At 48.0% G+C, this 25493-nt stretch overlaps 1 protein-coding gene across 2 annotated transcripts in view; it reads right to left on the bottom strand.

Moving 5' to 3' along the window:
* MRPL21 (mitochondrial ribosomal protein L21) overlaps window positions 1–25493 on the bottom strand; it is a 35193-nt gene that overhangs the window by 9494 nt on the left and 206 nt on the right. For both annotated transcript variants that reach the window (XM_075928336.1, XM_075928337.1), the window contains exons 2-4: window positions 20917–20977; window positions 14299–14384; window positions 1449–1612 (exon numbers count right to left, since the gene is read on the bottom strand). In XM_075928336.1, the coding sequence (XP_075784451.1) occupies window positions 1449–1612; window positions 14299–14384; window positions 20917–20977 (311 nt within the window). The remainder of the gene's footprint in view (window positions 1–1448; window positions 1613–14298; window positions 14385–20916; window positions 20978–25493) is intronic.

The following is a 25493-nucleotide window of genomic DNA, read 5'->3' on the forward strand; positions in this document are numbered from 1 at the left end:
TGACAGGATTATGGTTTGGATTTACTGGAAGATTAAACATAAATGCCTGATTGTCTTCACCCTGACCCAGATCTCTGCACTCTCAGCAGGCTGCTTCTTGCAAGTGCCTGTCTCACACAACAATTCAACATGCAGCTGCCAGAGAGGGGGCTTCGACACTGAGCTTTAAAGCAATGATTCTGCAGAGAAGTGGCGTCTTCCAGACCCTATTAAACAGCAAATAAATGCTTGGCTGTGATGAATAAAGATTAATCCACTGTAGCCTCACTTCATGGTATTTCAGCCAAGGTTTGGATTAATGAGTCTCTCTAGGTTCATTTTGAGTGTTAGAAGCGGATTATGATGGAAACATCTAATAGGAGCCCACACCTATCTCCTCCATGCCCTCCTCATCCAGAGATGCAATGAACATTCTGGAAGCTTAGAAGAAGAATCAACTCTCATGTCACTTTCCAATGTGCAATCTCATCTGGACGGATTGCTGGATCAGCTGATTCGTGTTGTCAATCCTAGGACAACAAGCTTTTCTCTGGGAGCATATCTGGGAATGACAACATCCAATGAGTGATAATTACACCTTTGGCCAGAATGGGCAAAGCCAACTGCCTGTCTTCCCACTGACTGAAGGAGCCTGAAATCTTCAGAGCAATTCAGTCCATCTCTCTTTGGTGTAAATCATACTGACACCATCAGTAAGAGGGTAATTAAAATAACAGTAACGTGAAGGCCTGGCAAGGAGCTACAGATAGAACTGGAGCTTTTGTAGATCCAAGGGGAATAATTCAGGACTGTTCTGAAATTGATTTCTGAGTTCTTAGAAAAATTCCTAACTGTCAGGGTGGTCAAATATTGGAATAAATTGCCAAGGGAGGTGGTGGAATCTCCCTCTCTGGAGATATTTAAGAACAGGTTAGATAGACATCTGTCAGGGATTGTGTAGACGGAGCTTGGTCCTGCCTTGAGGGCGGGGGGCTGGACTCGATGACCTCTCGAGGTCCCTTCCAGTCCTATGATTCTATGATTCTTCCCAAGCCACCCATTTACAATGCCACGTTTGGAAAGCTGGCCTCTATCCAGGGCATTTCCGCTAATAAGTACACAGGGTTACAACACATCCTTGTGGTGAGCTCAGAACTGGTGGGGCTGAGCTGCATAAACATTATCTATGGAAACACATCCATCATACTGAATCATACAGAGGGCTACTGGGAGCACCGGGGAGTGCAAAGGAAGTCCAGTTTCCCATAAGCTGTTATTTATTTATTTTTATAAACAGCCAGCTCTCTCTTCCAGCCCTCCGCACAATCTTAAAAACCACAACCATCACCAGCCCTGCTGAGCCAGTTTTATTGCCTTCCATAGGGGTGAATGGATTTTTCTTGACTTGTTGGCCAAGTAGGGGCACCCCGGAAGCTCTCCAGCAATCTTGAACATCAGGAAGGTTTTACCTTTTCTAGGCGGATTCGATCACCACATTCAGCCGGCAGCTTGTTTTCCATTAAAATCAAATCTTCACTGGTTACCTTCCACTGCTTACTGGCGAAGTGAACCACAGCAAAGAGCCTTCCGTACTGTCCGGTGGCAATCATCTCATTTACCTTTTGTACAACCTCTGTTAACAAGGGGTGAGTTAATGAGTAAATCAGGACTAAGCCACAGTTAAAAAAACCCCAACCAAACAGCGGAAAAGACTAGTTGTTCAACACCAACAAATTTTCCACATGCAACCTTCCAACAGGAGCCATTATCTCAGAAGCAACCCTATTTATGGTGGCAAGGACTGACTGAATAGTGATGATATTTCATCAGCGTGGACCTGATCTCCCTTCTTGAAAGACTGAAGTCCTGTCCACACTAGGAGTTTAGCAGTTGGACCGGCTGAACCCATACAATTCTTCATGTAGACATGGTTTACAGCGGTGCAGTTTAAGGTTGCTGAGGTCTGAAATGTTTGTGTAGACATCACCGGAACGCCCTATCCTGCAGATCCGAGGTGTTCCATATAAGGATGATAAGAGGTGGGTAATTGGGTAGTTGATGCAATTTGTATTGACTACACGATTAGTTGATAAGGGCAGGTGCTCAGAAGGAGCTACCCCCGCTGCGGCTCTGCAGTTTAAATGTAGTAAGAGCTGGGCATGCAGACAGCTCAGCTCCTACTACATTTAAGCTGCATAGCTGCAGCGGGAGTAGCTCCTGGACCTGACATGAGCCGGGACTGAGCTGGGCTTGCTCAATCCTGGCTCAAGCTGGGTCCAGCAGCCGCTGTCCATGGGAAGTCCCAACTCCTTGCTGGGATCCCCTGCCTCCTCCACCCCCCACTGCTGTCTCTATCTGATAGAGGCAGCAGCACAGAGGTGGGGGGAGGGCACTGGCTCCTGCTTCCCTCCTTTGAGGCAACAAGGGTGGGGGGGATGTGAGTAGTCGACTCGACTACCCGATAAGTCTAGGCTTATTGGGTAGTTGACTAATCGACTACTCTTTTGTATCTCTAGATCCATAAGAGAGTGCACTGCTCTGCCTTTGGTTCATCCTGCAGAGCATACAGAAGCCATACCATAACCCCTGAAAACCTTACAAAAGTCATAAGGACTGAAGGAGGGCTCCAGTGTACTTTGTAATGGACACAGCACTCTGCAAATCGTGCTGGAACTGGGCTCCACCGCACTTGCAAAGCCTAAGTTTGAGATTCTGTCTATTTCACCGAGCAAGCAGTGTATGCTTCCCAGAGATGTTATCCGTGCATATATCTGCACTGCTGTCTCCCTTAGCCGAGCACATTATCACAGTATCAGAAATCCTGTGCACAATGTTCCATACAAGCAAAGAACACCATTTTTTAAAGTCATAGCTCAGTCAAATCAAACTCTGTATTTATGAGAACACTCAAAGGCACTTCCTAATAAGGGCTATTTCCCTGTAAAATTTTAATTTTCTACCTTCAGGCCTTTCAACCCTCAAGCTGTTCAGAAAAAGAGGATTTTTTTTTATAATAAAGAAAGTATATTTCTTCCCCTCTCTCTGTGTGCTCAAAAATAGCTGACCCAATTTTACTCAAAATTTAAACAAAAATCCATTTCACAAAGAGATAAAGCATGGAATGTTTTACCCAAAAGGTGACACTTACAAGAAGTTAGGAGCAACTGAAAACAGGGGGTTAGAATGGAAACTATTAAGCCAATGCCGCTCCCACTATAATTAAACAATGAGCTTATATTATGATCAGAACACGCATATAGGAACAAACCACGTGGTCTAATATCTTTTGACTCACAGTTATTAATACTGAATGCTTCAGAGACAAAAGTGTGATCCCCATCCCCTTTTCATTATGACCTCAAGTATACTTTATAATATTGTGGGGAAATTTTCTCCTGCCTCAAAATGGTGAGCAGTTTATTCAGCTGGGGTCAATATCCTTATGGTCAACATTTTCAAATCTATGTGCCTCTGGTTAACCTCCTAAATCCTTACTTAAGTAAGGATTTACAACAATGCAGTGCTAGCATCTCCCATTGAAGTCAATGGGGTTTGTAGGCACTCTGGAAATTTGAAAATCATACTGCATATTCAAAAGCCTCACTTCAGGCCTCCGTATTTGAAAATTTAGACTATCATTTTATTTTGCTGAAATGAAGAATTACATCAGAATTTCAACAATTTCCATCCCACCGTCAACCTCAGCCTGGACCAGTCCACATAAGAGATCCACTTCCTGGATACTACAGTGCAAATAAGTAATTGTCACATCAACACCACCGTATACCGGAAACCTACTGACCGCTATACTTACCTACATGCCTCCAAACTTCTATCCAAAACACATCACACAATTCATTGTCTACAGCTACACCCTAAGATACAACCACATTTGCTCCAATCCCTCAGACAGAGACAAACACCTTCAGGATTTATACCAAGTGTGCTTAAAACTACAATACCCACCGGGGTGAAGAAACAGAGCGACAGAGCAAGATGGGTACCCAGATGTCACCTACTACAAGGCAGGCCCAAGGAAAGTAACAATGCCACACGCCATTACTTGCAGCCCCCAGCTAAAGCCTCTCCAGGATATCATCAAAGCCTCTCCAGCATATCATCAAGGATCCAGCCTGTCCTGGCAGATGACCCCTTACTCTCACAGACCCCCGGAGACAGGGCAATCCTCGCTAACAGACAGCCCCCTAATGCAAAGCAAATATTCACCATCAACTACGCATCACACCAGGAACCAATCCCTGAAACAAACCCCATGGCCAACTCTGCTCCCACATCTACTAACATGACCCCACCACAGGGCCTTACCACATCAGCCACTCCATTAGGGGTTCATTCATCTGCTCATCTACACATGTGAAATATGCCATCATGTGCCAACAGTGCCCCTCAGCCATTTGTATTGGCCAAACGAACTATCTCTCTGCACAAGAATAAATGGACCCAGATGAGACATCGACAATGGTAACATTAAAAATGGGTAGGAGAGCACTTCAGTTTCGCTGGACACTCAGTAACAGACTTAAAAGTTGACATACTTCAGCAAAAACTCTTCAAAACTGGACATTAGCTGGCACTGCCAAGTGGGATTCGTATGTGAACTTGACATCATCAGCCTTAGTCTGAATAGAGATAGGGAGTGGCTAGATACCTATAAAAAGTCATCTTCCCTCTTCTGGCATTCACACCTTCTCATCTACTGTTGGGAGTGGGCCACATCTACCCGACTAAATTTACTATGCAGAGCTCAAGTGCTCTGCATAGTAATGTAACACACTTATCTTTGCATCTGACCACGTAAGTTTATGCCCAAATAAATTTGTTAGTCTTTAAGGTGGCACATGACTCTTTGTTGTTTTGCTAAAAAAGACTAACATGACTACTCCCTGATATTTCACATCAACCCATGCTGTCATTTTATCATTAACAGTCAGCTGAATTTTAGCAGTGCATGGAGTGATCTTACATAAAGTATCTGTGGCCATGTCCAAGCACAGTGAGGGAGGAAAAGACTGACATGTAGAACTCAAATGCTCTAACACAGGGGTGGGCAATAATTTTTGGTGTGGGGGGAGGTCACTCCAAGATTTTGGAAAGTGGTCAAGGGCTGCACTTTTCTGTGGAGGAGGTGCGGGGTGTAGGATAGTGCAGAAGGGCGAACGGGGTAAGAGACTGGGGTGCAGAAGACCTTGTGAGGTCTGAGAGGGAGTATGGGTGAAGGAGGATGTGGTGACCTAGGGCAGGGGATTCGGTTGCAGGTCAGGCAGGGGATCTGGGTGCAGGAGAAGATTCTGGCCTGGTGGAGGAGTATAGAAGGGGGTATAGAGTCTGGGAGGGAGTTGTGATCTGGGGTAGGGGAGTGCAGAGGAATTGGATGGTGACCCAGGGGAGGGAGTCAGGGTGCAGAGTGGCTGGGGTGCCAGAGGTAGGCTTTGGCTGGGAGGCACTTACCTAAATGTCTCGTGGCCAGCAGCCCTACAGTACCCCCAAAGCAAGCTGGGCTCCCTGCCTGCTGCAACTCCAGACTGCATAAAATTGAATGCTGCTCCCTCCATGTGGCTCTCAGCTCTGAGAGGGGAAAAGGCTTGTGCTGCCTTTCCCTGTCACCCAGTCCCCCAGGCCAATCTCTCAGCTTCCAGCCAATAGAAGCCGAGAAATTGGCTGGGGACAGTTCCTATTGGCCAGTTGTTTCCAGTCAATAGGAGCTGAGGATTGGGCTGGCGATCGGGAGATCACACAAAGCCTTCCCCTCCCTCCAGAGAAGAGAAGCACACAGAGCAGTCCTCTGCTTAAATAAGCGGCAGCTGCGTGCCTGAGGGTCCGGCAGGGTGTCTGCGGGCTGGATCCAATGGCGTGGAGGGCCGGATCCGGCCCATGAGAGATATCTTGCCCACCCCCGCTCCAACAGGTGTGAGTTGAAGTCAGAGCTGTAATATCATTTTGAGCATGCTCTGAATGGGCAAGCCAGCTGCTTTGTACAGAGGCCTCCTGGACATGTTGTAGGGAATGATACAAAACCATGAATATCTATGAGGTTATGAAGCATGGAAATTATAAAGGCTCAAAGGCAGAGCCCTGTGCAAATCAGACACAGTGGAAGATTTGATACGTTTTATCAAACAGGGTCCAATATTTATTCCCCCAATACCTATTTTTTTAATCAAGTAGCCCAGGGGTTCCCAAACTTTTTGATACGGGGACCAGTAAATCCATTCATGAGCTTTGGGAGGACCGGTAACATTCATTTGCATATCCATTAAGCAAATGATGAATATTCAAATAAGTTGTTTCTGGTCCTCCCAAAGCCCCCAGTGCCAGTGTGAAAGTAGAAAGAATTATACTGTAAGAAAAAGATGAATTGTGCTGTAATAATTGAATAAGTTAAAGGAATTCTGTTTGTCTTTTAAGAGGAAGAAGAAAAGTATGTTAATGTTGATTGTAGGTATGCAGATCAAGGTGCTAGCCAATTTGGGCCTGAGTTTAACAGGAAAAGAAACATTAAGTGTTAGGAAACAATTCCAGATAATCAGGGAGATATAGCCAGGAGATTGCTGTGTGCTTAATATTGAAATGAAGAGTACTTGAGTAGCCTCACACTAATTATGTGAAGTTTTGCCCCCCTTTTAATCCTGTTAATTTTGGCTTCCTTTTGACTGTATAAAATCAAGGGGTTTGAACCTTGTAGGGTACTCACATTTTCTCCATGCATTTTAGCAAAGCTTTGCTGAAATAAACAGAGCAGTCTGCCAAATCTGTGAGTCCTGTCTAACTTTGACAATTTGGAGGTTCCACCGAGATGGCAACCGTCTTCGCTGAGGCTGTGAGATCCCTGACTGTCTTGCAGGATGACCGTGGCAGCCGGCACCTGGGCATTTAGCCCGAGCGGTCCTCCGCCAGAACGGAAAGGTGCACAGCCACAGCGAAGTCTACGCCATTGAACCTGTTGGTTCCTGCTCTGTTCTGGTAGGGATCCCGGGATCTAACATCAGGACTCTGGTCAGGTAATTATTTTGTCCGGACTGAGGACTGTCTTGTCTCTGTGTCTATCCGTCTTCCCTGTGGTGTGAGTGAGTCTGGGAGCCATCCCTGTCCAGGGACTGGCCGACCAAGGGGCTCCTGTCCCCGCGGTCTGTGTGACTGGAATCTGCACAATCGCAGCCGCACCGCACCTTGGATAAAATCCTTGGAGTGAACGCAAGGGCGATTGAGGCAGTAGCCTGTGGGCTTCTTTTGTGTGTTGCACCGGGCACCGCTCTGACGAACCCGAATTTCCTCCTGGTGTGATTGGTGTATGAAGTCCTCCTGTATGGGTAAGCAGACGTCTAAGCAGGGATAGTTCCCTAAAGGGACCCTGGCTCAGTTTATATATTTTAGAAAGGGTCCGGACTCCTGTAAATTTCTGGAAAAATGATCTAGATTAACTCTGGGGGGATCCCAAAACTCAGTGGCCACTGTTAGGATCTTGGAACAAAGACCAAGTGGATGTCTTAAAAGACAAACTTGGCCTTCCCAAAAACTAAATTGGCTAGAGGAGAGGTAGATTGCTTCATGCAGTGGTGGGACGAGGCAAATCTTAAATGAACTGAATCGAAGCTCGCCTCCCTTAAAAATTCTAATTATAAGAAAAAAAGCTTTATTGGAAACCTCCTCTCCCACCACCAGACCAAGCGCTTCCCTTTACCCCGTCCTCCAAGAAAACTCAGACCGGTCCCACTTGAAGCTATAAACCCTGGACCCACACGGAGCTCCACTCGATTTTAAAAGGTTTTCCAAAGCCCCAGGAAAACCCTACCAAATTTGCAGAGGAATTTTGCTAGTGTGCAATGCCTATGAACCCTCTGAAGCAGACCTCCTGCAACTGTGTAAGCTACTTATAACCCCGTAAACAGCAACAAAGAAAAAAACCCGGGCAACTATCACACAGACTGACTGATGGTTTTTGTTTGTTTGGTTGGTTTTTTTGGATTTTTTGGGGGTACAGCAACCAGGTAAAAATGGACAGGGCGCCCTGGCGCATGCGTTTGTTAATAGCCTCTTATCTGCTATTAGCAGTATGTTAAAGCAAATAAGTGTTGGATGGGAGGCCAAGACCATGGACAAATTGCAAGCAGTGGCAGAGCATTGCCACTGCACTCTAAAAGGAAAGAGAAGCAGTCCTCACAAAGGTTGATAGCTCTGCAAATACAGCATTATTCAGGGCAGGGCAGACAGTACCGGGAATGGGGAGGGTACCAAGAATGGGGATAAGGTCAGAGAAGGGGTCGTGGCACCGGGTTTTTGGGATTTAGAGGTTTCAGCTCCGGTCATATCCACCCTGTGGGAACAAGGCATTATTGTCCCCTGTTCCAGCCCCTGTAACACCCCTATCCTCCTCCCAGTTCGAAAGGCTGATGGGAAATCATGGCGGTTTGTTCAGGATCTTCAAGCTATTAACTGCATTGTTGTACCCACCTTTCCTGTAATCCCTAACCCAGCAACTAATCTGGCTTCTATCCTGCCAGATGCAACTCATTTTACTGATGTTGATCTGTGTTCTGCTTTCTTTTCTGTCCCGGTTCACCCTAAGTCCCAGTATCTTTTTGCCTTTTCTTACAAGGAGCAGCAGTATGCTTCCCAAGGGGTACACAGAAAGCCCCGTCTTACTTTTCCCAAGCATTAGCCAAAGACCTTGTTAACCTGGTCTTCCCCTCTGGGTCCACATTGGTCCAATGTGTAAATGATCTACTCCTCTGTTCCCCTTCATTATCTGCCTCAGAAACTGACTCTTTAGTGCTTCTCACTGCCCCCCCCCCCCCACCTTAGGGTTACCTGTCTACTGTAAGCCCTTTACCCTTTTCTGCCACGAGCAATCTGGTTGTGCACTTGGGGTTTTTACTCAGGAGCATGGTGGCAAAAAAAATCGTCCAGTAGCTTATTTCTTTGCCACCTTGGATCCTGTTGCCCAAGGTCTACCCCCGTCTGCGGGCTGTGGCTGCCGCGGCACGCCTAATTAAAATGTCTGAGTCCCTTGTCCTCCGCTCTCCTGTTTCTCTCATGGTCCCTCACTCTATAGATACTCTCCTGCTACAAGGTAATACAGCTCACCTTTCCTCCGCCCGCCTCACTTTTACTGCTTTCGGCTTCGCATATCACCATAAAGTGCTGTTCTCAGTTGAACCCTGCCACTCTCCTTCCTCTGTCTAATGACGGTGAACCCCACGACTGCCTTGCAAGTGTCTCTGCTGTCACCGTCCCATGCCCCGACCTTTCTGATGTCCCTCTCTCTAACTCCGACCTTGTGTTATTCACTGACGGTTCCTGCTTTAGAGATAGCCAAGGTCGTCTCCTCGCAGGATATGCTGAGGTATCACTCTCTGAAACCCTAGAAGCTGCGCCGTTACCTTCTGTGACTTCAGCACAAGTTGCTGAACTAGTTGCCCTAACCCGCGCTTGCTTTCTGGCTGAGGGACGCTCCGCCACCATTTATACTGATTCTCGTTACGCTTTTGGGGTTGTACATGACTTTGGCACCCTCTGGCAAGCTCGGGGTTTCCTTACCTCTGCTGGTACCCCTATCAAGAATGGCCCCTACATTGCTGCTCTCCTGTATGCACTCCCATCTGCATTAGCTATTGTTAAGTGCCCTGGTCACTCCACAGCAGATACTAATGTTGCTAAGGGTAATGCTGCCATAAAATCTTCCCCAGGTGCGTTTCTCGGTTCCCTTTCTGTTTCTGTACCACCGCAGTCCCTTTCTAAAGTCACCCTGCTCCAAGACTCTGCCTCAGAAACAGAAAAAGACTCCTGGGTCGCCCAGGGTTGCTCTCTACACCCTGATTCCCTTTGGCGCCCCCTTATTGGTGCCTTTGTGGCCCTCTTTTCGCTCTACCCAGCTCTAGCCGCCCTGCTACACGGCGTTTCGCATGTCGGAAAGGAGGGTATGATCTCTGCTGTAACTAAGGCAGGATGGTGGGCCCCACATTTCAGCTCTTTTGCAGCTCACCACTGTGCCGCCTGTACCACTTGCCAAAGCTACAATGTTGGCAAACCTGTAAAGGTAGCTCACGGGTTCTGGGGCCTGCCCCAAGCACTGTTCTTGCATTGGCAGCTTGATTTTGTACAAATGCCTGTGTGTCAACTATATGAATTCATTTTGGTTATGGTATGCTTATTTTCGGGTTGGATTGAAGCCTTTCCTTGTCGCAAAGCTGATTCGCTGTCTGTTGCCAAATGTTTGTTAAATCATATTATGCCTGCAAAAGAAACTCCTGCCACTCTGTCCAGTGACCGGGGTACACATTTTACTGGACAACTTGTTCAGCACCTGGATCGTGTATTACATGTCACGCACTTGCTGCACTGTCCCTACCACCCACAGAGCGCAGGTGCAGTTGAAAGACGAAATGGCATGCTAAAAAAAAATAAGCTTGCAAAAATTTGTGACTCTACAGGGTTAAGCTGGCCAGCGGCCTTACCATTGGCCCTTATGGAAATTCGATCCACCCCATCCCAAAGACATAAATTAAGTCCTTTTGAAATTGTTATGGGGCGCCCTATGCGAACAATGACTACCATTACTCCAGTCTCAGACTTGAACTTGACTCGCAGTATACTCCTTCAGTACTGCAAGGGACTAATGCAAGCTGTAAGTCACTTCCATTCACAGGTTTGAGCCGCCTGGCCAACCGAACCCACCTCTGACGCCTGCCACACCCTCGAGACAGGTGATTGGGTCTACATACGACACCACCAACGAAAACACGCCTTGGAACCCCGGTGGAAGGGCCCACATCAGGTGCTGCTCACTACCCAGACGGCTGTTAAGCTATCCGGCATAGCAGCATGGATACATGCTTCTCAGTGTAAGAAGGCACCACCCCCAGCAGACCAGTCATCGCCTCAGGACCACGCAGAGTCAATTTTGACTCCAGAAGAAGACGTAGAGGAATAGCCTGCAATACCTTACAACCTACGTTCACGTAAGGGTTGCCTGAAGCAGACGACAACCAAAAGCAAGGCCCAAGAAGAAGCAGCAGTGAGCCTAGCGCCTGCTGCCTGGTGGACATAAAACCGTGACTGCGGTTCCCTCAGCTGAGGTTGTCAGAACCAAAAAGGGTCTTGCCTCCAGCATGTGCCTCTGGTGGGGCCTGTTCCTCGGCTACTGGTGTCTTAAGGTCTGGGGAATCCACAATGACAATGACAATTCTTTTATCCACCAGCAAGTATGGATCGCTCAGACCCTTAATATCTCTAATTGCTGGGTCTGCAGCCACATCCCAGCCCACTCACAAGCTGGTTCCTGTCTTGGCAATCCCACTTAATTCCCCAGGCCTCACCGGAGGACCTCATCCATTTAACAAGACATGGAACAGTAATGACACTTGGGAAGCAGTAGGAATAAATGTATCTAAATGGATAAGCGTGGTGGAGGGAAAAGGTCACTGGTGTTTGGTGTGTAATGGAACGGGGCTAAATCTGGGGAGAAGCAGTTGTCTCCAGCATATTGTAACATCAGTACAATCTTTAATGCCATGCAAATAACACTACTCCCCGTAAGGAGAATCACCTTGTGCCCTTCGGGGGATATTACTCCTCCTTTATAGACATCTATATGGCAAAGGGGTGCAACCGACCCTTCCCGGCTTTGATAGGGCATCATTGGGTCTGTGGAACAAAGGCCTATACCACATTACCAGTTAACTGGTCAGGTATCTGTTATCCCGCCCAACTCTTCCCACAATTCCGAGTGTTAGAGTCCTTCCCACGAGAACGCCTCCGTAATTTTAGGCGAAAAAGAAGGGACTTGTCGGATGCCAAATGGTATGTGAATCACATAAGCCCTTTAACTTGGGAAGAGGCTATTGGTGGTTCCTTTATCCCACTTGGGGGAGTAATACATCATGCAAAAAGGCTTCTGAGGTTACAAGCAGTAGTTGAAATCATGGCAAATGAAACTGGAGAAAGTTTAAGGGCCCTGGCCAAAGAAACAGAAGCGATCAGACAAGTGGTCCTCCAAAACCGTCAGGCATTGAATATAGTGCTGGCAGCAAAAGGAGGGACCTGTGCTCTCATTGGCAAAGAATGTTGTGTATATATACCAGACAACACCAATTATGTAATAGATCGCGCTAGCTACTTAGAAAAGATTGCATATCTTCCTCACGAAGAGCCAAGTTCCCTGTGGAAATGGCTGAGTAACTTGTTCAATTTCACTGGCATAGGAAACTGGTTGTTTCAGGGAGCCCTGACTATCCTATTTGGGATCTTAATGATTTTTGTATGTTTTCAGTTAATCTCCTGTTGTATCCAAAACTGTGCAAAACATATCACACAGCTAGCTACCCCTCACCAGAGTGCTAATCTGATGATTTTAAATATCACTGATGAACAGAGAGACAAAGAACGGTTAATGCAAGAAACCCAGTAATTGTTGGTCATAGGCGAAGCTTGACCAAAAGGAGGGATTGTGAAAGTAGAAAGAATTATACTGTAAGAAAAAGATGAATTGTGCTGTAATAATTGAATAAGTTAAAGGAATTCTGTTTGTCTTTTAAGAGGAAGAAGAAAAGTATGTTAATGTTGATTGTAGGTATGCAGATCAAGGTGCTAGCCAATTTGGGCCTGAGTTTAACAGGAAAAGAAACATTAAGTGTTAGGAAACAATTCCAGATAATCAGGGAGATATAGCCAGGAGATTGCTGTGTGCTTAATATTGAAATGAAGAGTACTTGAGTAGCCTCACACTAATTATGTGAAGTTTTGCCCCCCTTTTAATCCTGTTAATTTTGGCTTCCTTTTGACTGTATAAAATCAAGGGGTTTGAACCTTGTAGGGTACTCACATTTTCTCCATGCATTTTAGCAAAGCTTTGCTGAAATAAACAGAGCAGTCTGCCAAATCTGTGAGTTCTGTCTAACTTTGACATCATTTGCATATCCATTAAGCAAATGATGAATATTCAAATAAGTTGTTTCTGGTCCTCCCAAAGCCCCCAGTGCCAGCATTAGCAAAGCTTTTGATATGATCACCAACAATATTCTTGCCAGCAAGTTAAGGGAATATCGATTGGATAAATGGACTGTAAGATGGACAGAAAGCTGGCTAGACCAGTGTTTCCCAAACTTTTTACTTTAGTTGGAACCAGTTTTTTTTAGTACTGTTTTTTGCAGCCCAAAAATATAAATGCATATTAAAAAAAAGAATGAAAAATGAATAAATTTTCAGTGTTTCACTTGGCTGCATCCTCTGCCCAGCCTGGGCCAGGGCTTGGGGGACCCGGCACCGCATGGGCACTCCAGGAGGCGGGAGAAGGAGCAGACTGGGGGTAGGGTATCTGGCTAGGAGGGAGGGTGCAAGGAGGGGTAGGGTTGCCAGGAGTCCAGTTTTGTACTGGACAGTCCGGTATTTGAGGGCTTTGTCAAGGAAACAAATTGATAAAATACCGGATATATGAAATGTCCGGTATTTTCTAATTAGGTAAGTTTTATTATTATTAGGTGTATCAGACTGTAGCTGCGAACTGCCTGGCTGGTAGATGTGCTCATGCTGCGTGAGTGTGTCTACCAGTCAGGCAGTTCGCAACCACTCGAGGGAGGCTATGGAGGGAGGGGGGAGACTCACTCATGTGCCTGGGTCAGTCCCTCTTCCCACTGACTGATTCGCTGCCCCTCCCCCCCCCCCGCTTGTCCTCCTGATCTCCCCCGTCCAGCCCTGCCTCCGAAGGCTGGTTCTCCCATTCTCCTCCTCATGATCTCCCCTGTCCAGGACCCCCGTCCAACCCTGCTTCCGCTGCCTGCCCGCCCCGATCTCCACTGGACAGCCCCACTGCCCCCAACCCCGCTTCCACCAGCTGCCTGCCCCCCGATCTCTGCCGGACAGCCCCGCTGCCCCCAACTCTGCTTCCCGGCGGCCAGTTCCCGCCCCCCCCCCCCCCCACACCTCCTGCCAGCCCGCCCTGCCCACTCCCCTCATGGCAGCCATGCTGAGGCCCGGTATTTTTTTCCTGCAGCCCAGTACTGGGCCATGGCCCATAGTTTGGGAAACGCTGAAGTAGCCGATTATTCATGCAGTTATTTACTGATATTTGAGCCACACATTGCTGAGTGAACTATAGACGTTAAATGTGGCATCCCATTATGGTAACTGCCCCCAGCAGATAACACAATAGCTCCTTTCTCTAATCTATGTTGGGGGAACATGACTGAGACTAACAAGAACAGAACCCCACCCGAAAATCAAGGACAAAGCTGCCTTACATTCTTCCAGGTTGCCAATAATAGAACAGAAGTACAGATGCCGGGCTCTGCAGCTGGAGACCTTTACCTGCATGGTACTTTGCCTCTTCGATTGGATCAGGCAGTTTGACTTCAGGCCATGGGGGTGAAGACAATGATGTTTTTGCAATAATTCTGTCAAAAGTAAGTAGGAATCAACCATTACAAATATGTATTACCGGGAGACACAAAACATTAACAAGGACAAGAGTCAACAGTGCATACCCATAAAATTCCTACATGGCTAGAGAGTGAAAAGCAGGGCAGCTCTGCCATCAGTGAAAAACCTTAGGAGTTATGATAGAAATGCAGCCGTATTAGTCTAGGGTAGCTGAAACAAAATACAGCACTATGTAGCACTTTAAAGACTAAAGTCTTTAAAGTGCTACATAGTCCTGTACTTAGGAGTTATGCTTCTCTTCTTGACACAGCTCACCCATCAGCTCTCAGGGCCTATTCCAAAGCCCACTGAAGTCAATGGGAAACTTTCCAGTCAATGGGGTTTGGCTCAGCCCCTGTGTGAGCTAAGGAAGTTTGGGTTACTGATGCTCCCGATTTCAGTGCTATCTGTGATGGTCAGAGGACATCTAAGTCAACAAGCAAGAAGAGCCTCTTCCTGAGGGCTTCTGATGCAGCAACTCCCCATCACCCATCTCCTTACATTCTTTGTTCAACTCCCATCCCGGCACCTTAGCAACTGCCCCAAGACCAAGTTAAAACCTGGCCCGGTGATTAAATACACTGGTGCGTTCTGACTATTAGGGAAGCAGTGGGCACTTTCAAAGGTGTTGACATTCGAAGCCCACCTGAAGACTGTTTAACCACCTGCTGAAAATGCTTTATCTTGCTTCGGAGTTAGTCTTGCAAATTAAAGGAAAGGCGCCATACTTAAAACAGAAACAGTTGCTACCCTGTTGATCAATGCCATCAGCTATACTACAAAGTTCAGAGAACCCCTGAGAGCTGTGCTAGAAAGGAGAGAAATGGCTCATTTGTCGTCGTCCCCCTATAAAACCAGGACTACTCAACCCACGGCCCATTTGTTTGCAGCCTGCGGTGTGGTCTGGGTTTTACGCGGGGCTCAATACGTGGCCCACGGGTGGGAACCAAAACAAAAAAATAGTCAATATAATGGTCTTCTGTTGATATGCATTTTAAGTAGTTAAATTCCTGGACTGTCATTGCTCATTAACAGTGCTGTCATATGGCTGGAAATTGGGTAACTAATGCATTTTATTAATATCAGCAGAACTGACTTAAATGGGGCCTGCGTGCTCTGTAGTCTTGCCTTAATCTTTGTATTCATGCCCGTCAGTGTGACAAGCTATTTGTATATGCAACCAGGCCCTCAGCATGAGCTGTGAGTATCATTGTGGCCACCGGGGCTTCCAAAGTTGAGTAGCCCTGATATAAACAGTACAATTTTTTCTTTAATTTTTTAAAGCAACAAGCCACAATCAGCAAAAATGACCTTTAAGAATAAGCAATTTGAAACTGAGCTGGAGATTCACCAGTAGCTTTTAAATCTCCACAGGCCTTTGCTATACCAAGCTTTAATTTCACACTGGGTTTCACACCTTTGCAGCTACAGCTGGGACTGTGGGGGCACATAAAGGGCCAGTGACCATCAATGGGTTTTACCACTGTGTTGTGTAGAAGACATGAGGCATTATCATTCCCCACTGCCATTGACTTCAGTGGGAGCAGGGTTGGGCCTAAGCTGCTTAAACTGCGGGTAGCTGTCGGAAGCACTGTCCACACTAGAACTCTCTCCATTGCTGCACCGGTGTTAACGATGGTGGGGAGTGTTTCAGAAAACAAGCCAGCACCGATTCAGCCTTAGACAGAAATGAAGGTCTAAGCTAAATCAGCCTCAGGGGACAGGGGATTAATCACTCATGCATGTTACTTGTCCCTTTCTAGGGAGACTATTTTTAAAAGCTCTTCTCTGCTAAATTGGTAGTTTAGTGAGGGCCTTGAGAACCACAGCTGGGCTCTCTATACAAGTTTATGAAGTTGGGTTTTTTTAAGACTTCCAGCTGCACATCTTGAATACAGATACTGATGGCTGCTAACATCCCCCTTGGAAATTTCTGCATTATTACAACGTCTGAGCCGAGAGACTTTATTCAGCCCACAAGCCTCTGTGAACAACATAAAAATGTCCTAACTGGGTCAGAAGAATGGTCACCTAGCCCAACTTCCTATTTTCTGACAGTGGCCAACACCAGATGCTTCAGGGGAAATTAACAGAGCAGGCAATCACTGAGTGATCCATCCCCTGTTGTCTATTGCCAGCTTCTAGCACTCAGAAGCTTGGGACCCCCACAGTCTGGGGTTGCATTTCTGACCATTGTGGCTAATAAACTGGACCTATCCACCATGAGTGTATTTGATTCTTCTTTGAACCCCATTGCAATATGAGGCTTTACATCGCCTGGGCAATGAGTTCCACAGGCTGACTGTGCATCGGGCGAAGTAGTACTTCCTTTGATTTGTTTTATACCTACTTAATAATTTCATTGGATGACCTCTGGTTTTTTAGGTCTAAATAACTAAATAACACTTCCTTATTTACTTTCTCCAAACCACTCATGGTTTTACAGATCTCTAGCATATCTTGTCCTTTTCCAAGCTGAAAAGTCCTAATCTTTTAAATCTTCTCTCATATGGAAGCTATTCCATACCCTTAATGTTTGTTGCCCTTTTCTATGCCTTTTCCATTTCTAATATTTCCTTTTTGGTGGTCTGAACAAAACTGCATGCAGTATTCAAGGTGTGAATGTACCATGGATTTCTATAGTGGCATTCTGATATTGTCTGTCTCGTTATCTATTTCTTTCCTAATGGTTCCTAACATCAGCTTGTTTGATTGCTGCTGCACACTGAGTGAATGTTTTCAGAAAACTATCCACAATTACTTCAAGATCTCTTTCTTGAGTGGTAACAGCTAAATTAAATCCCATTGTTTTATATGCATGTTTGGGATTGTTTTCCCATGTACTTCACTTTGCATTTATCAAAATTGAATTTCACCAGCCATTTTATTGCCCAGTTTTGTGAGATTTCTTTGTAAATGTTCAGTCTGCTTTGGACTAACTATCTTGAGTAAGTGCCACTGAGCCTGTTTGTTACTTCCCAAGTTGCTTTGAGATTTAGAGTAAACTGACTTGTGGGTATGTCTACACAGCAACTAGACACCCAGGGCTGGCACTCCACTGCTTCATATACCCTGCCACCTAGCTGCTGCTTGATTTGGGCTCAGGCTGCAGGGGAGTTTCACGGCAGCATAGACTTCCTGGCCTGGATTCTCAGACCCTGTGAGGTGGGAGCATTCTAGAGCTCACACTCCATCCAGCCTGAGCCTGCAAGTCTACACAGCAATGAAACAACCCTGCAGCCTAAGTCATGCAATCCTGAGTTGGCAGGCCTGGGCCAGCCATGGGTTTCTCTTTCCTGTGTAGCAGCGGCGGATTTAGGGCAGGGCGAGCGGGACGGCTGCCCCGGACCCTGTGCTTCCCGAGGCCCCGCACATGCGCCTTGGCACCACGGCGCATGCGCTGTGTCAAAGGGGGGGCCCCCGCGAAATTTTGCTGCCCGGGGCCCCGCGCTTCCCGAGGCCCCGCACATGCGACTTGGCACCACGGCGCATGCGCTGTGTCAAAGGGGGGGGGCCCCGCGAAATTTTGCTGCCCAGGGCCCCGCGGCACTGCCCTGAGCCCCGCGGCACTGCCCTGGGCCCCGCGGCACTGCCCTGGGCCCCGCGGCACTGCCCTGGGCCCCGCGGCATTCTCATCCGCCCCTGCTGTGAGACAGTGTGAGACAGTGTGTGTAGACATACCCTGTGAGACAGTGTGTGTTCTCTGAATGACTGGATTTAACTGGCTAACAGATCTAGCTCACTGACCATGGTTACCATTTGGGGGGGGAATTGAAAAGGGCTAGGAGTTTTAGTGAGCTGGCACACATCTACCCAGTTACATAGCTTCAATTTGTTATTAGTTTTGTGCTTTACACAGATTTGTTTGGAATGGGGTCCAGCAAATTTTGTTCAGTATCCAGCTTCAATCCTCAACAAATTTGTCCTGTGTTTCTTAGAGCTGTGCTCCAAATTCCTTTAACAAAGCTTGCTTCTGAAGTACCTCCTGGCTGCACCAAGAGAAGGGTCTCTTCATGCTAGACATTCTTTCCTGAGTTGCTCCTTGAGAATCCAGCTAACGGGAAGAATAAAGCATTTAACTTGGATGACATTGGGTACCATAGATTGACTTTCCCTAAGGGCACTCAACACTGACATCCACAATTCACAGAAACTATCCCCAGAGCTCATACTGTCTAAGCATTTGGCTGCCAATTTCAGTACTGAATAGGCCTTCCCAGGAGGCTGATTTATTTTCCACTTTTAGGAGTTGCTTACCTTACCTACTGGAATTGTCAAAATTGCTAATGCAGTGACAGCTCTAATTAAGTGAGTATCCTGGGGATGCTATGAGTGGCAGCAAATCCTCTGCTGCTGCCACAACACTGATGAATGGAAGCTAGCAGGGATCTTTCAGCCCACATCCATCAGTGTTTTCCTGTCAGCAATATGAGTGGATTCTCTATGCTTCACTCAAGACTGTCACTCTGTGGGATTCTTTGTCCCAACATTGAAAAGAATCCCTTATTACCTGAAAAGTCCTATTCAGCTAATAGTATGTAAACTACATTGGCCAAAGAAGGAATGATAGATAAGGAACTATCACTAATGAAAATGCTTATTTGCTTTAAACATCAGAGGTGAATAGCAATTAAAACTCTGCTCAAATATTCCATGTGGGAGACAGTTTTAATTAGAAGATGAAAAGACGCATAGAAAATGCCTATATGCTATAAAATGGAAGTCAGACTAAGTGATCATAATGATCCCGTCTGGCCTTATAATCAATGAAGCATGATTCTAGATGGGAATTAACTTAATAAACTTTACTGAAGTTAGGAACCTTTCTGATCTCTCATACAAGCTGGGACATATAGCAGGGGTTAGGGAAACAGCTAACACCTCTGCTTGATGACTTTCTACACATGCTTTTCTTTTGTTCCATGGAACAACGGAGGGAAAAGCATGATTATTCTAATGGATAATACTCCCCTCCAGCTGGGAAGTGCCTTATCCCCTGCCTCCACCCCAGACTTGGCCCCCATTCTACCCTTTCCTTCAAGCTCCCACCCCTGCCCTATTTCTTCCCTGTCTCCTCCCCCAAGCATGCCCCATCCCTCCCTCTCCATCTTGGAGCTTGCTGAACACTGCAAATCAGCTGTTCGTGGCACTCCAGAAGAGCTGGGACAGTGGGATGGTAGGTGGAGCCATTAACAGGTGAGAGGTGCAGGGGGTGGCGTTTGCCTGCTGATGGGTGCTCAGCATCCACTAAAAAGTTTTCCGTGTGGGTGCTCCATCCCCAGAGGACCCACAGAGTTGGTGCCTATGCCTTGCATACTAACAATGCTTTTCACCCAGAGATCTCAAAGAGCTTTACCACTGTATTCACTTTGTAGAAGATGAAACTGGCATACAGAAATTGTGTGAACTACACAAAACCATACTGTGGCAGTGGGAACAGAACCCAAGTCCCATTCGTGCTCCTCACAGCAGCATTGTTTTGTGCTATGCAAGCCCCCTCCTGGAGCAGAAAGCTTACCTTCTCCTGCTAATACTCTAACATTGAGGAATAGCTGCCATCAAGAATGATTCTGTATATTCCAGTGTCTAAGGATATCCTAACAGTGGCAGGATGCTTTACTTTAAAAAGACATATCACTAAAATCCCCCTTACCTATTAAAATAGTTATTCCTTATTGAGTAAAAACCAATTACACTGCAAAGGCATTTGCAGAAAAATAGTCTTTGATTTGGAATCATCTTCTCTTTTGAATAGTTAATGGATCTCGGATGGGATAGCTAGAAAGCCTTGGCTTCTGAAACTTCAAAAAGCCAGAACCCTATGACTATAATAAAACTATCCCTGACATAAACAGGGACCTACTTTCCTGCAGTAGTTTCCATAGCTAGCAACTGATGTGCAGATTACAACACGTATTTTTAAATTCATGGGCAATTCTATAGACTGGTAAATCAAGGCAAAATGAATAGTTGGGGAGTTAGGATCACTCTACTTGGCAATGTTCACTTGCGCTAATTAAAGTGCTTTCTTTTAATAGTAACACAAAGCAAATATTTTCAAACAATTCTAAAGAACCAGGCCTTTTTGGGCTGGCTCCATGGCTTTACGACAGTGCCATATTCTATGATGTGATGAGCTTCCGTGGGCCAGACCCACAAGACCAGACTAACACGGCTACATCTCTATTAATATTCTACGATGCAGGCACAGAGTAAAACCCCTCCTTTCATTAAAGTCAAAGGGATGGGATGGGATGGGATGGCCACCTTTTGTTGTTAGAACTGAAGAAATCAAAGACAGAAAATAATTAGTAGGTCATCTGTTCCAGGACCCAGCAGAGTAATTTTCTATCTCTTTAGTGACCCCTTCTGGCTAAAGCAAGGAATGGCACTGACAAACTACCCTGCTGTGATCAGGTCACTGGAAGGGAGGGCAAGACAATAATAGGGAGGAGGGAAGGGAGGGTTAGTATTTCAGAGGGAAGCATAGCAGCATATTGACATTACCCTTGTTGTAGTGAAGTGCTTTGAGATCTCTGGCTGCGAACTGTAGACCACAACAGAGATGCTAAAAAGAAGAGAGGAAAGAGAATTAAAAACAAGCAATAATACTTATCAGGTAATGTAATGAGGAAGTATGAGCTGTGTCCATTTCAGCATTGCTGGGAAAAGCACCAAGGAGCTAGCGACAGAAACAAGATACAGTGCATAATACATTAAGAACTCCTCCATAAGACACAATATCCCAATGGAGCAGAAGAAGCCAAGATCACTCTTAGATGGCAAACACAGACTATTACAGTAAGAGTCAGCTATAAGATTCCAATTTGTTGTATATTGTTGTATTTGTGCATAACATCTCATCTGTTACCAAGACAGTGGAATTTGCAAGGGTCTGTACAAAGATGTACAAAGATTACATCCTTCTGTGCTGCACTATTATTTTAATAGATATGGTTAGGTATATCCTTCCCTGCCTAGAAGCCTGGCATTGCCCAGGTCTGGCAGTGGGGGCTATGTGGCCTGCCATCCGGCTTCTCCCTGGGCCGGGGAGTGTGCGTGTGGGAGGGTGGGGGAGCTGTGCAGGTCCCCCACTAGCTTCTTCTTGCAGCTGGGCCTGGGTGGGGAGTGTGAGGGCTAAGCAGGCCACTGCCAGCTTCTCCCCAAGGCAGTGGGAACTACACTGCTCACCCACCAGCTTCTCCCTAGGGCCAGCCTGGTAGTGCAGCCTGCCCACTGGCTGCTCCCCAGGGCCGGCCCGGAGAGGCGGAGGCCACACAGGACAGTGGGCAGCTGCATCATGAGGGCAGCCTGGAGCAGTGGGGGCTGTGCTGCCAGTCAGCAGCTGCTCCCCGGAGCTGGGGCACTTACTGCCCCCTGTGGTTATTCATGAGTATTACTGTCCCCACTATCACACTCTCCCTTTTCATTTGATATGAAACAGTCACATTCCAGGCACATCTCACTGTCCTGGCACAACCAAACCCTGATCTTGCTTTTAGTTATGATAAGAAGAAGCTTCATACCAAATGTGGTGGTCCCTTGCTCTTACCATTTAGGAAGAGTTCTTGAACAAACAGACTCACAGATGGATGGACATACAGACAAATGCACAAACTCTTTACAATATATAGCAGATTTGTAGGACAAAACAAGCTGTCTTTTTGCAACTTTCTTTAAACCTCAATCAACTTCCCTACACCCACAGTTTTATGCATAAAAAGGAGAAGAGGAAGAAAATGGTAGATAATTCTAGCAACTCCCTGGTGTTCATTCTTCAAGCAGTCACTTCAGTGACAGGTGAAACATAGGGAACTAATGCGAGTGCAGAAGGCTTAAAGCAGTGGTCCCCAACCTTTTAAGGTTGTCGGGCGCCAGGGGGCGTGGCCGTTCGCCCGCCAGGGGGCGGGGACACTTGCGCACCCGGGGGAGGCCCCCCCCCATAACCGCATGCCTGGGGGTGGCCCCCCCCATAGCTGCATGCCCGGGGGCGGGGCCTCCCCATAGCCACGCACCCAGGGCCGGTGCCCCCTCCAAGGGCTGCGCACCCGGGGCCGGCTCCCCCACCCTCAAGCGCCGCGCGCCCGCCCCCGCAACCACCGCGCGCCCGGGGCCGGCGCTCCCCCTGCCAAGCGCTGCGCGCCCAGCGCTCCCCCCGCCAAGTGCCGCACTCCCGGGGCCGGCGCTCACCGTGCGTCATGTGCCCGGGGCCAGGCCAGCCCCGAGCACCTGGCGGGCACATGCAAATGCCCCCGCGGGTGCCATGGCGCCCGCGGGCACCGTGTTGGGGACCACGGGCTTAAAGAAACCTCTCTCAAGTGGGGGAGCTTTGTTTTTCACATGCAGGCACATTGACTTTTCTTGACTCCAAGTACTATCTTTCTACTCACAGGCAAGGAGGCTGAAGAACAGCATTAATTGGAGAGATTATAAAACAACAGGAAATTTGAATAGGAAGATAGTTTTAAATGGCTAAATCAGGGCTCTCTAGTTACATCTAACTCTCTAGAAAACAAGCAACTGAAATGGCAAAGGAAGGCTATATCTTCACTCAGGGATATCAGAGGGTGCTCCCACTGGCATCCAGTTCTCCTGCTCCTGTGAGGAGTATGGGAAGATGATGGGAGCATTTGTTCCCGTTGGCCCCCCCGCTGTGGGGATGATGGAGAAACTCAAATTAAGGTACGTCGACTCCAGCTATGTAATTAATGCATCTGGAGTTGCATATCTTAATTCAACCTTCCCCTTCAGTGTAGACCTGGCTAAAGAATGGAATGGAGCATTATCATTAGCATGACCAACTATCTAGAGATTAATGAAAATACCTTAACAGAAGGGTTGCTTTCTGATGGACAATTATCATTTTAATTGCCTTTTTGCAGCCACAGCACTGGAGAGATTTTCTTCAGAAAGGCACTAGGCTTGCACATTGCTAATAACAGGGAAGGCCTAATCCTGGAAAACTGGGTTAGCAACAAGACAGACAGCAACTGAAATTTTATTAGAGAAAAAGATGCTGTCTCTGATGATATTTGCTTAACTAAAAGAAAGTGTTTGCACAGCTCCTTTGGTGAAGTGTTCGAAGTTGCTCTGTCTCCTTCCTTCACCCTCCTGAGTGCAGTAAATACACATCTGGAAGGGACCCCTTACAATTGAATAAACGTAACTATTCTAGACTTGAGCTCGGCTTTTGATTATTATTCTAACCAACTAGTAGCATAAACCAAATGTAAATGGAGGGATGTTAAAAAGCATTTATTCAAGTAAACATGTAACCGCTGAAAATTTCAGCCGTTACAGGTTTACATATGGGGGGGAGGGGGAGGTGATTCCTTCAGAGCCAGTACCCGTAGGGAGCCTGCTTAAAAGCTGGCTCCTTGAATGCACCGGTGCACCAGCCTGCCCTCCTCCCCCGCTGCCTCTGTATCAGAGGCAGCAGCGCAGGGGAGACATGCAGCTCTGTGGGAGCCAGTGGCCATGGAAAGCCCACTTTTAAGCATGCAGTCTGTGAGCACAAGTTCCTGCCTATGCCTGCTCCCCATGCTGCTGCCTTATGAGTTAACCATTTACATGATCCTAACGTAGGTCTGGAATTCAAGCCTGAGACAGCACCAGCTTATTCAAATAATCCCATTTAAGCACTTTATGTCGTGATCTTCTCTCTATATATTAAAGAAAATGTTTTCTGTTGGATGACAGAGTGACATCAGCATGTCACTCTGTGTCCCCAGGAGCCCTGACCATGTGACTACTCCGTGAAATGGGGGGGGGCACGTACCCCCTGGACCAGTGTCCACTGGCTTCTGGGCCTTGCCCCCAGCCTGCATGGCCCATGCACCTTGGTTCTGTGCAGACCGGGCTCAGGTGCACTCTCCCGGGAGTTCCATTCTCCTCAGTGTTCGCCTGCCTCTGGGCTCGGTCCCCAGCCTGCGCATTCTACGTGCCTGCTGCACAGCTTGACTCTGGGAGCACTGTCCCGGCCTACCGTGAGCTGGGCAGGTCTTACACCGCGGCCACTTCCCCAGCTCTCCGGAGCGGCCACTTTGCACTCCGGGCTTGCCACAGAGCAAAGCTGTCCCAACAGGCCCATGCGGAAAGGCTGGGCTGGGGATGGGCTGTGGTTCCTGCTGCGGTGGCCAGGGCTGGTGGTGCTCCTGGGGGAAAGAGGGGTGCGCAGTTCAACAAACTCATGGGAGGGTACAGGGTGTGTGTAGGGAGGGAGGAAGGGGGATAGGGTGTATGTGGGGATGGACAGTGTGGTAAGGGGGGATGGTGAAGGGGGTACAGGAATGGAGACAGGGGGTTGGACAGTGTGGAGGTGCAGAGGGGGAGGGGTTAGGGAAGGATGGGGTGTAGGAATGGAGGAGGGAAATGGGGGGTGGGATATCCAGTGTGGGATGGGGAGGGGGATGAGTTAGGGAGGATGGCAAGTGGAGGAATGGAGACAGGGGGATTAAATTGAAGTAAAGATTGTGGAGTGGAGGGAGGGAGGGAGAGCCCTGCCTGATGGGGTGCTCGGGGCTGGCCCAGTCTCAGTCCTGCCTGATGGCAGGGGGAGAGGCATAAGAAGCAGGCCAGGGCTGCCACACCTCCTCCTGGTGCTCCCTGGAGGGTGGGGAGAGCTGGGGCTGCAGCTGGGGAGCTCCGGATGCAGAGCCGCAGCGGGGTCTGCGCTGGGACCCGCCGCGAGCCAGGACCGAGCGCTTCTTCCACGGCCAGCCCCTACCCACCCCCCTACCCATCCCGGGCGCCCTCCACAACGCTTAAGCGAGTAACGGGTCTCCGCGCGCCCAGGGCCCCCACGGGCAGGGCAAGGACGGAGCGAGACACCCAGAGAGTCCTGGCAGGTCCCCGCAGACACACGCCCCCCCCCGTTCCCAGCCCAGAGGGGCCGTTGGCACCGTGCGCGCGGCACAGCCCCCCCCCCCCCCCCCGAATCACTGTGCGGGGGAACCGCCCCCGGCCCGAGAGCAGGGCCCGGCCCCGCGCTGCTCTCCCCTCGGGGCAGGGTCGGGCTCTTCCCCTGGCTCGCAGCGCCCAGCCCCACGGGGCCCTCTCACCCTCCCGGCCGAGGGCCCCGGGCC

Source organism: Pelodiscus sinensis, chromosome 4, assembly GCF_049634645.1.
Source record: "Pelodiscus sinensis isolate JC-2024 chromosome 4, ASM4963464v1, whole genome shotgun sequence".
In the NCBI taxonomy this organism is placed as follows: Eukaryota; Metazoa; Chordata; order Testudines; family Trionychidae; genus Pelodiscus; species Pelodiscus sinensis.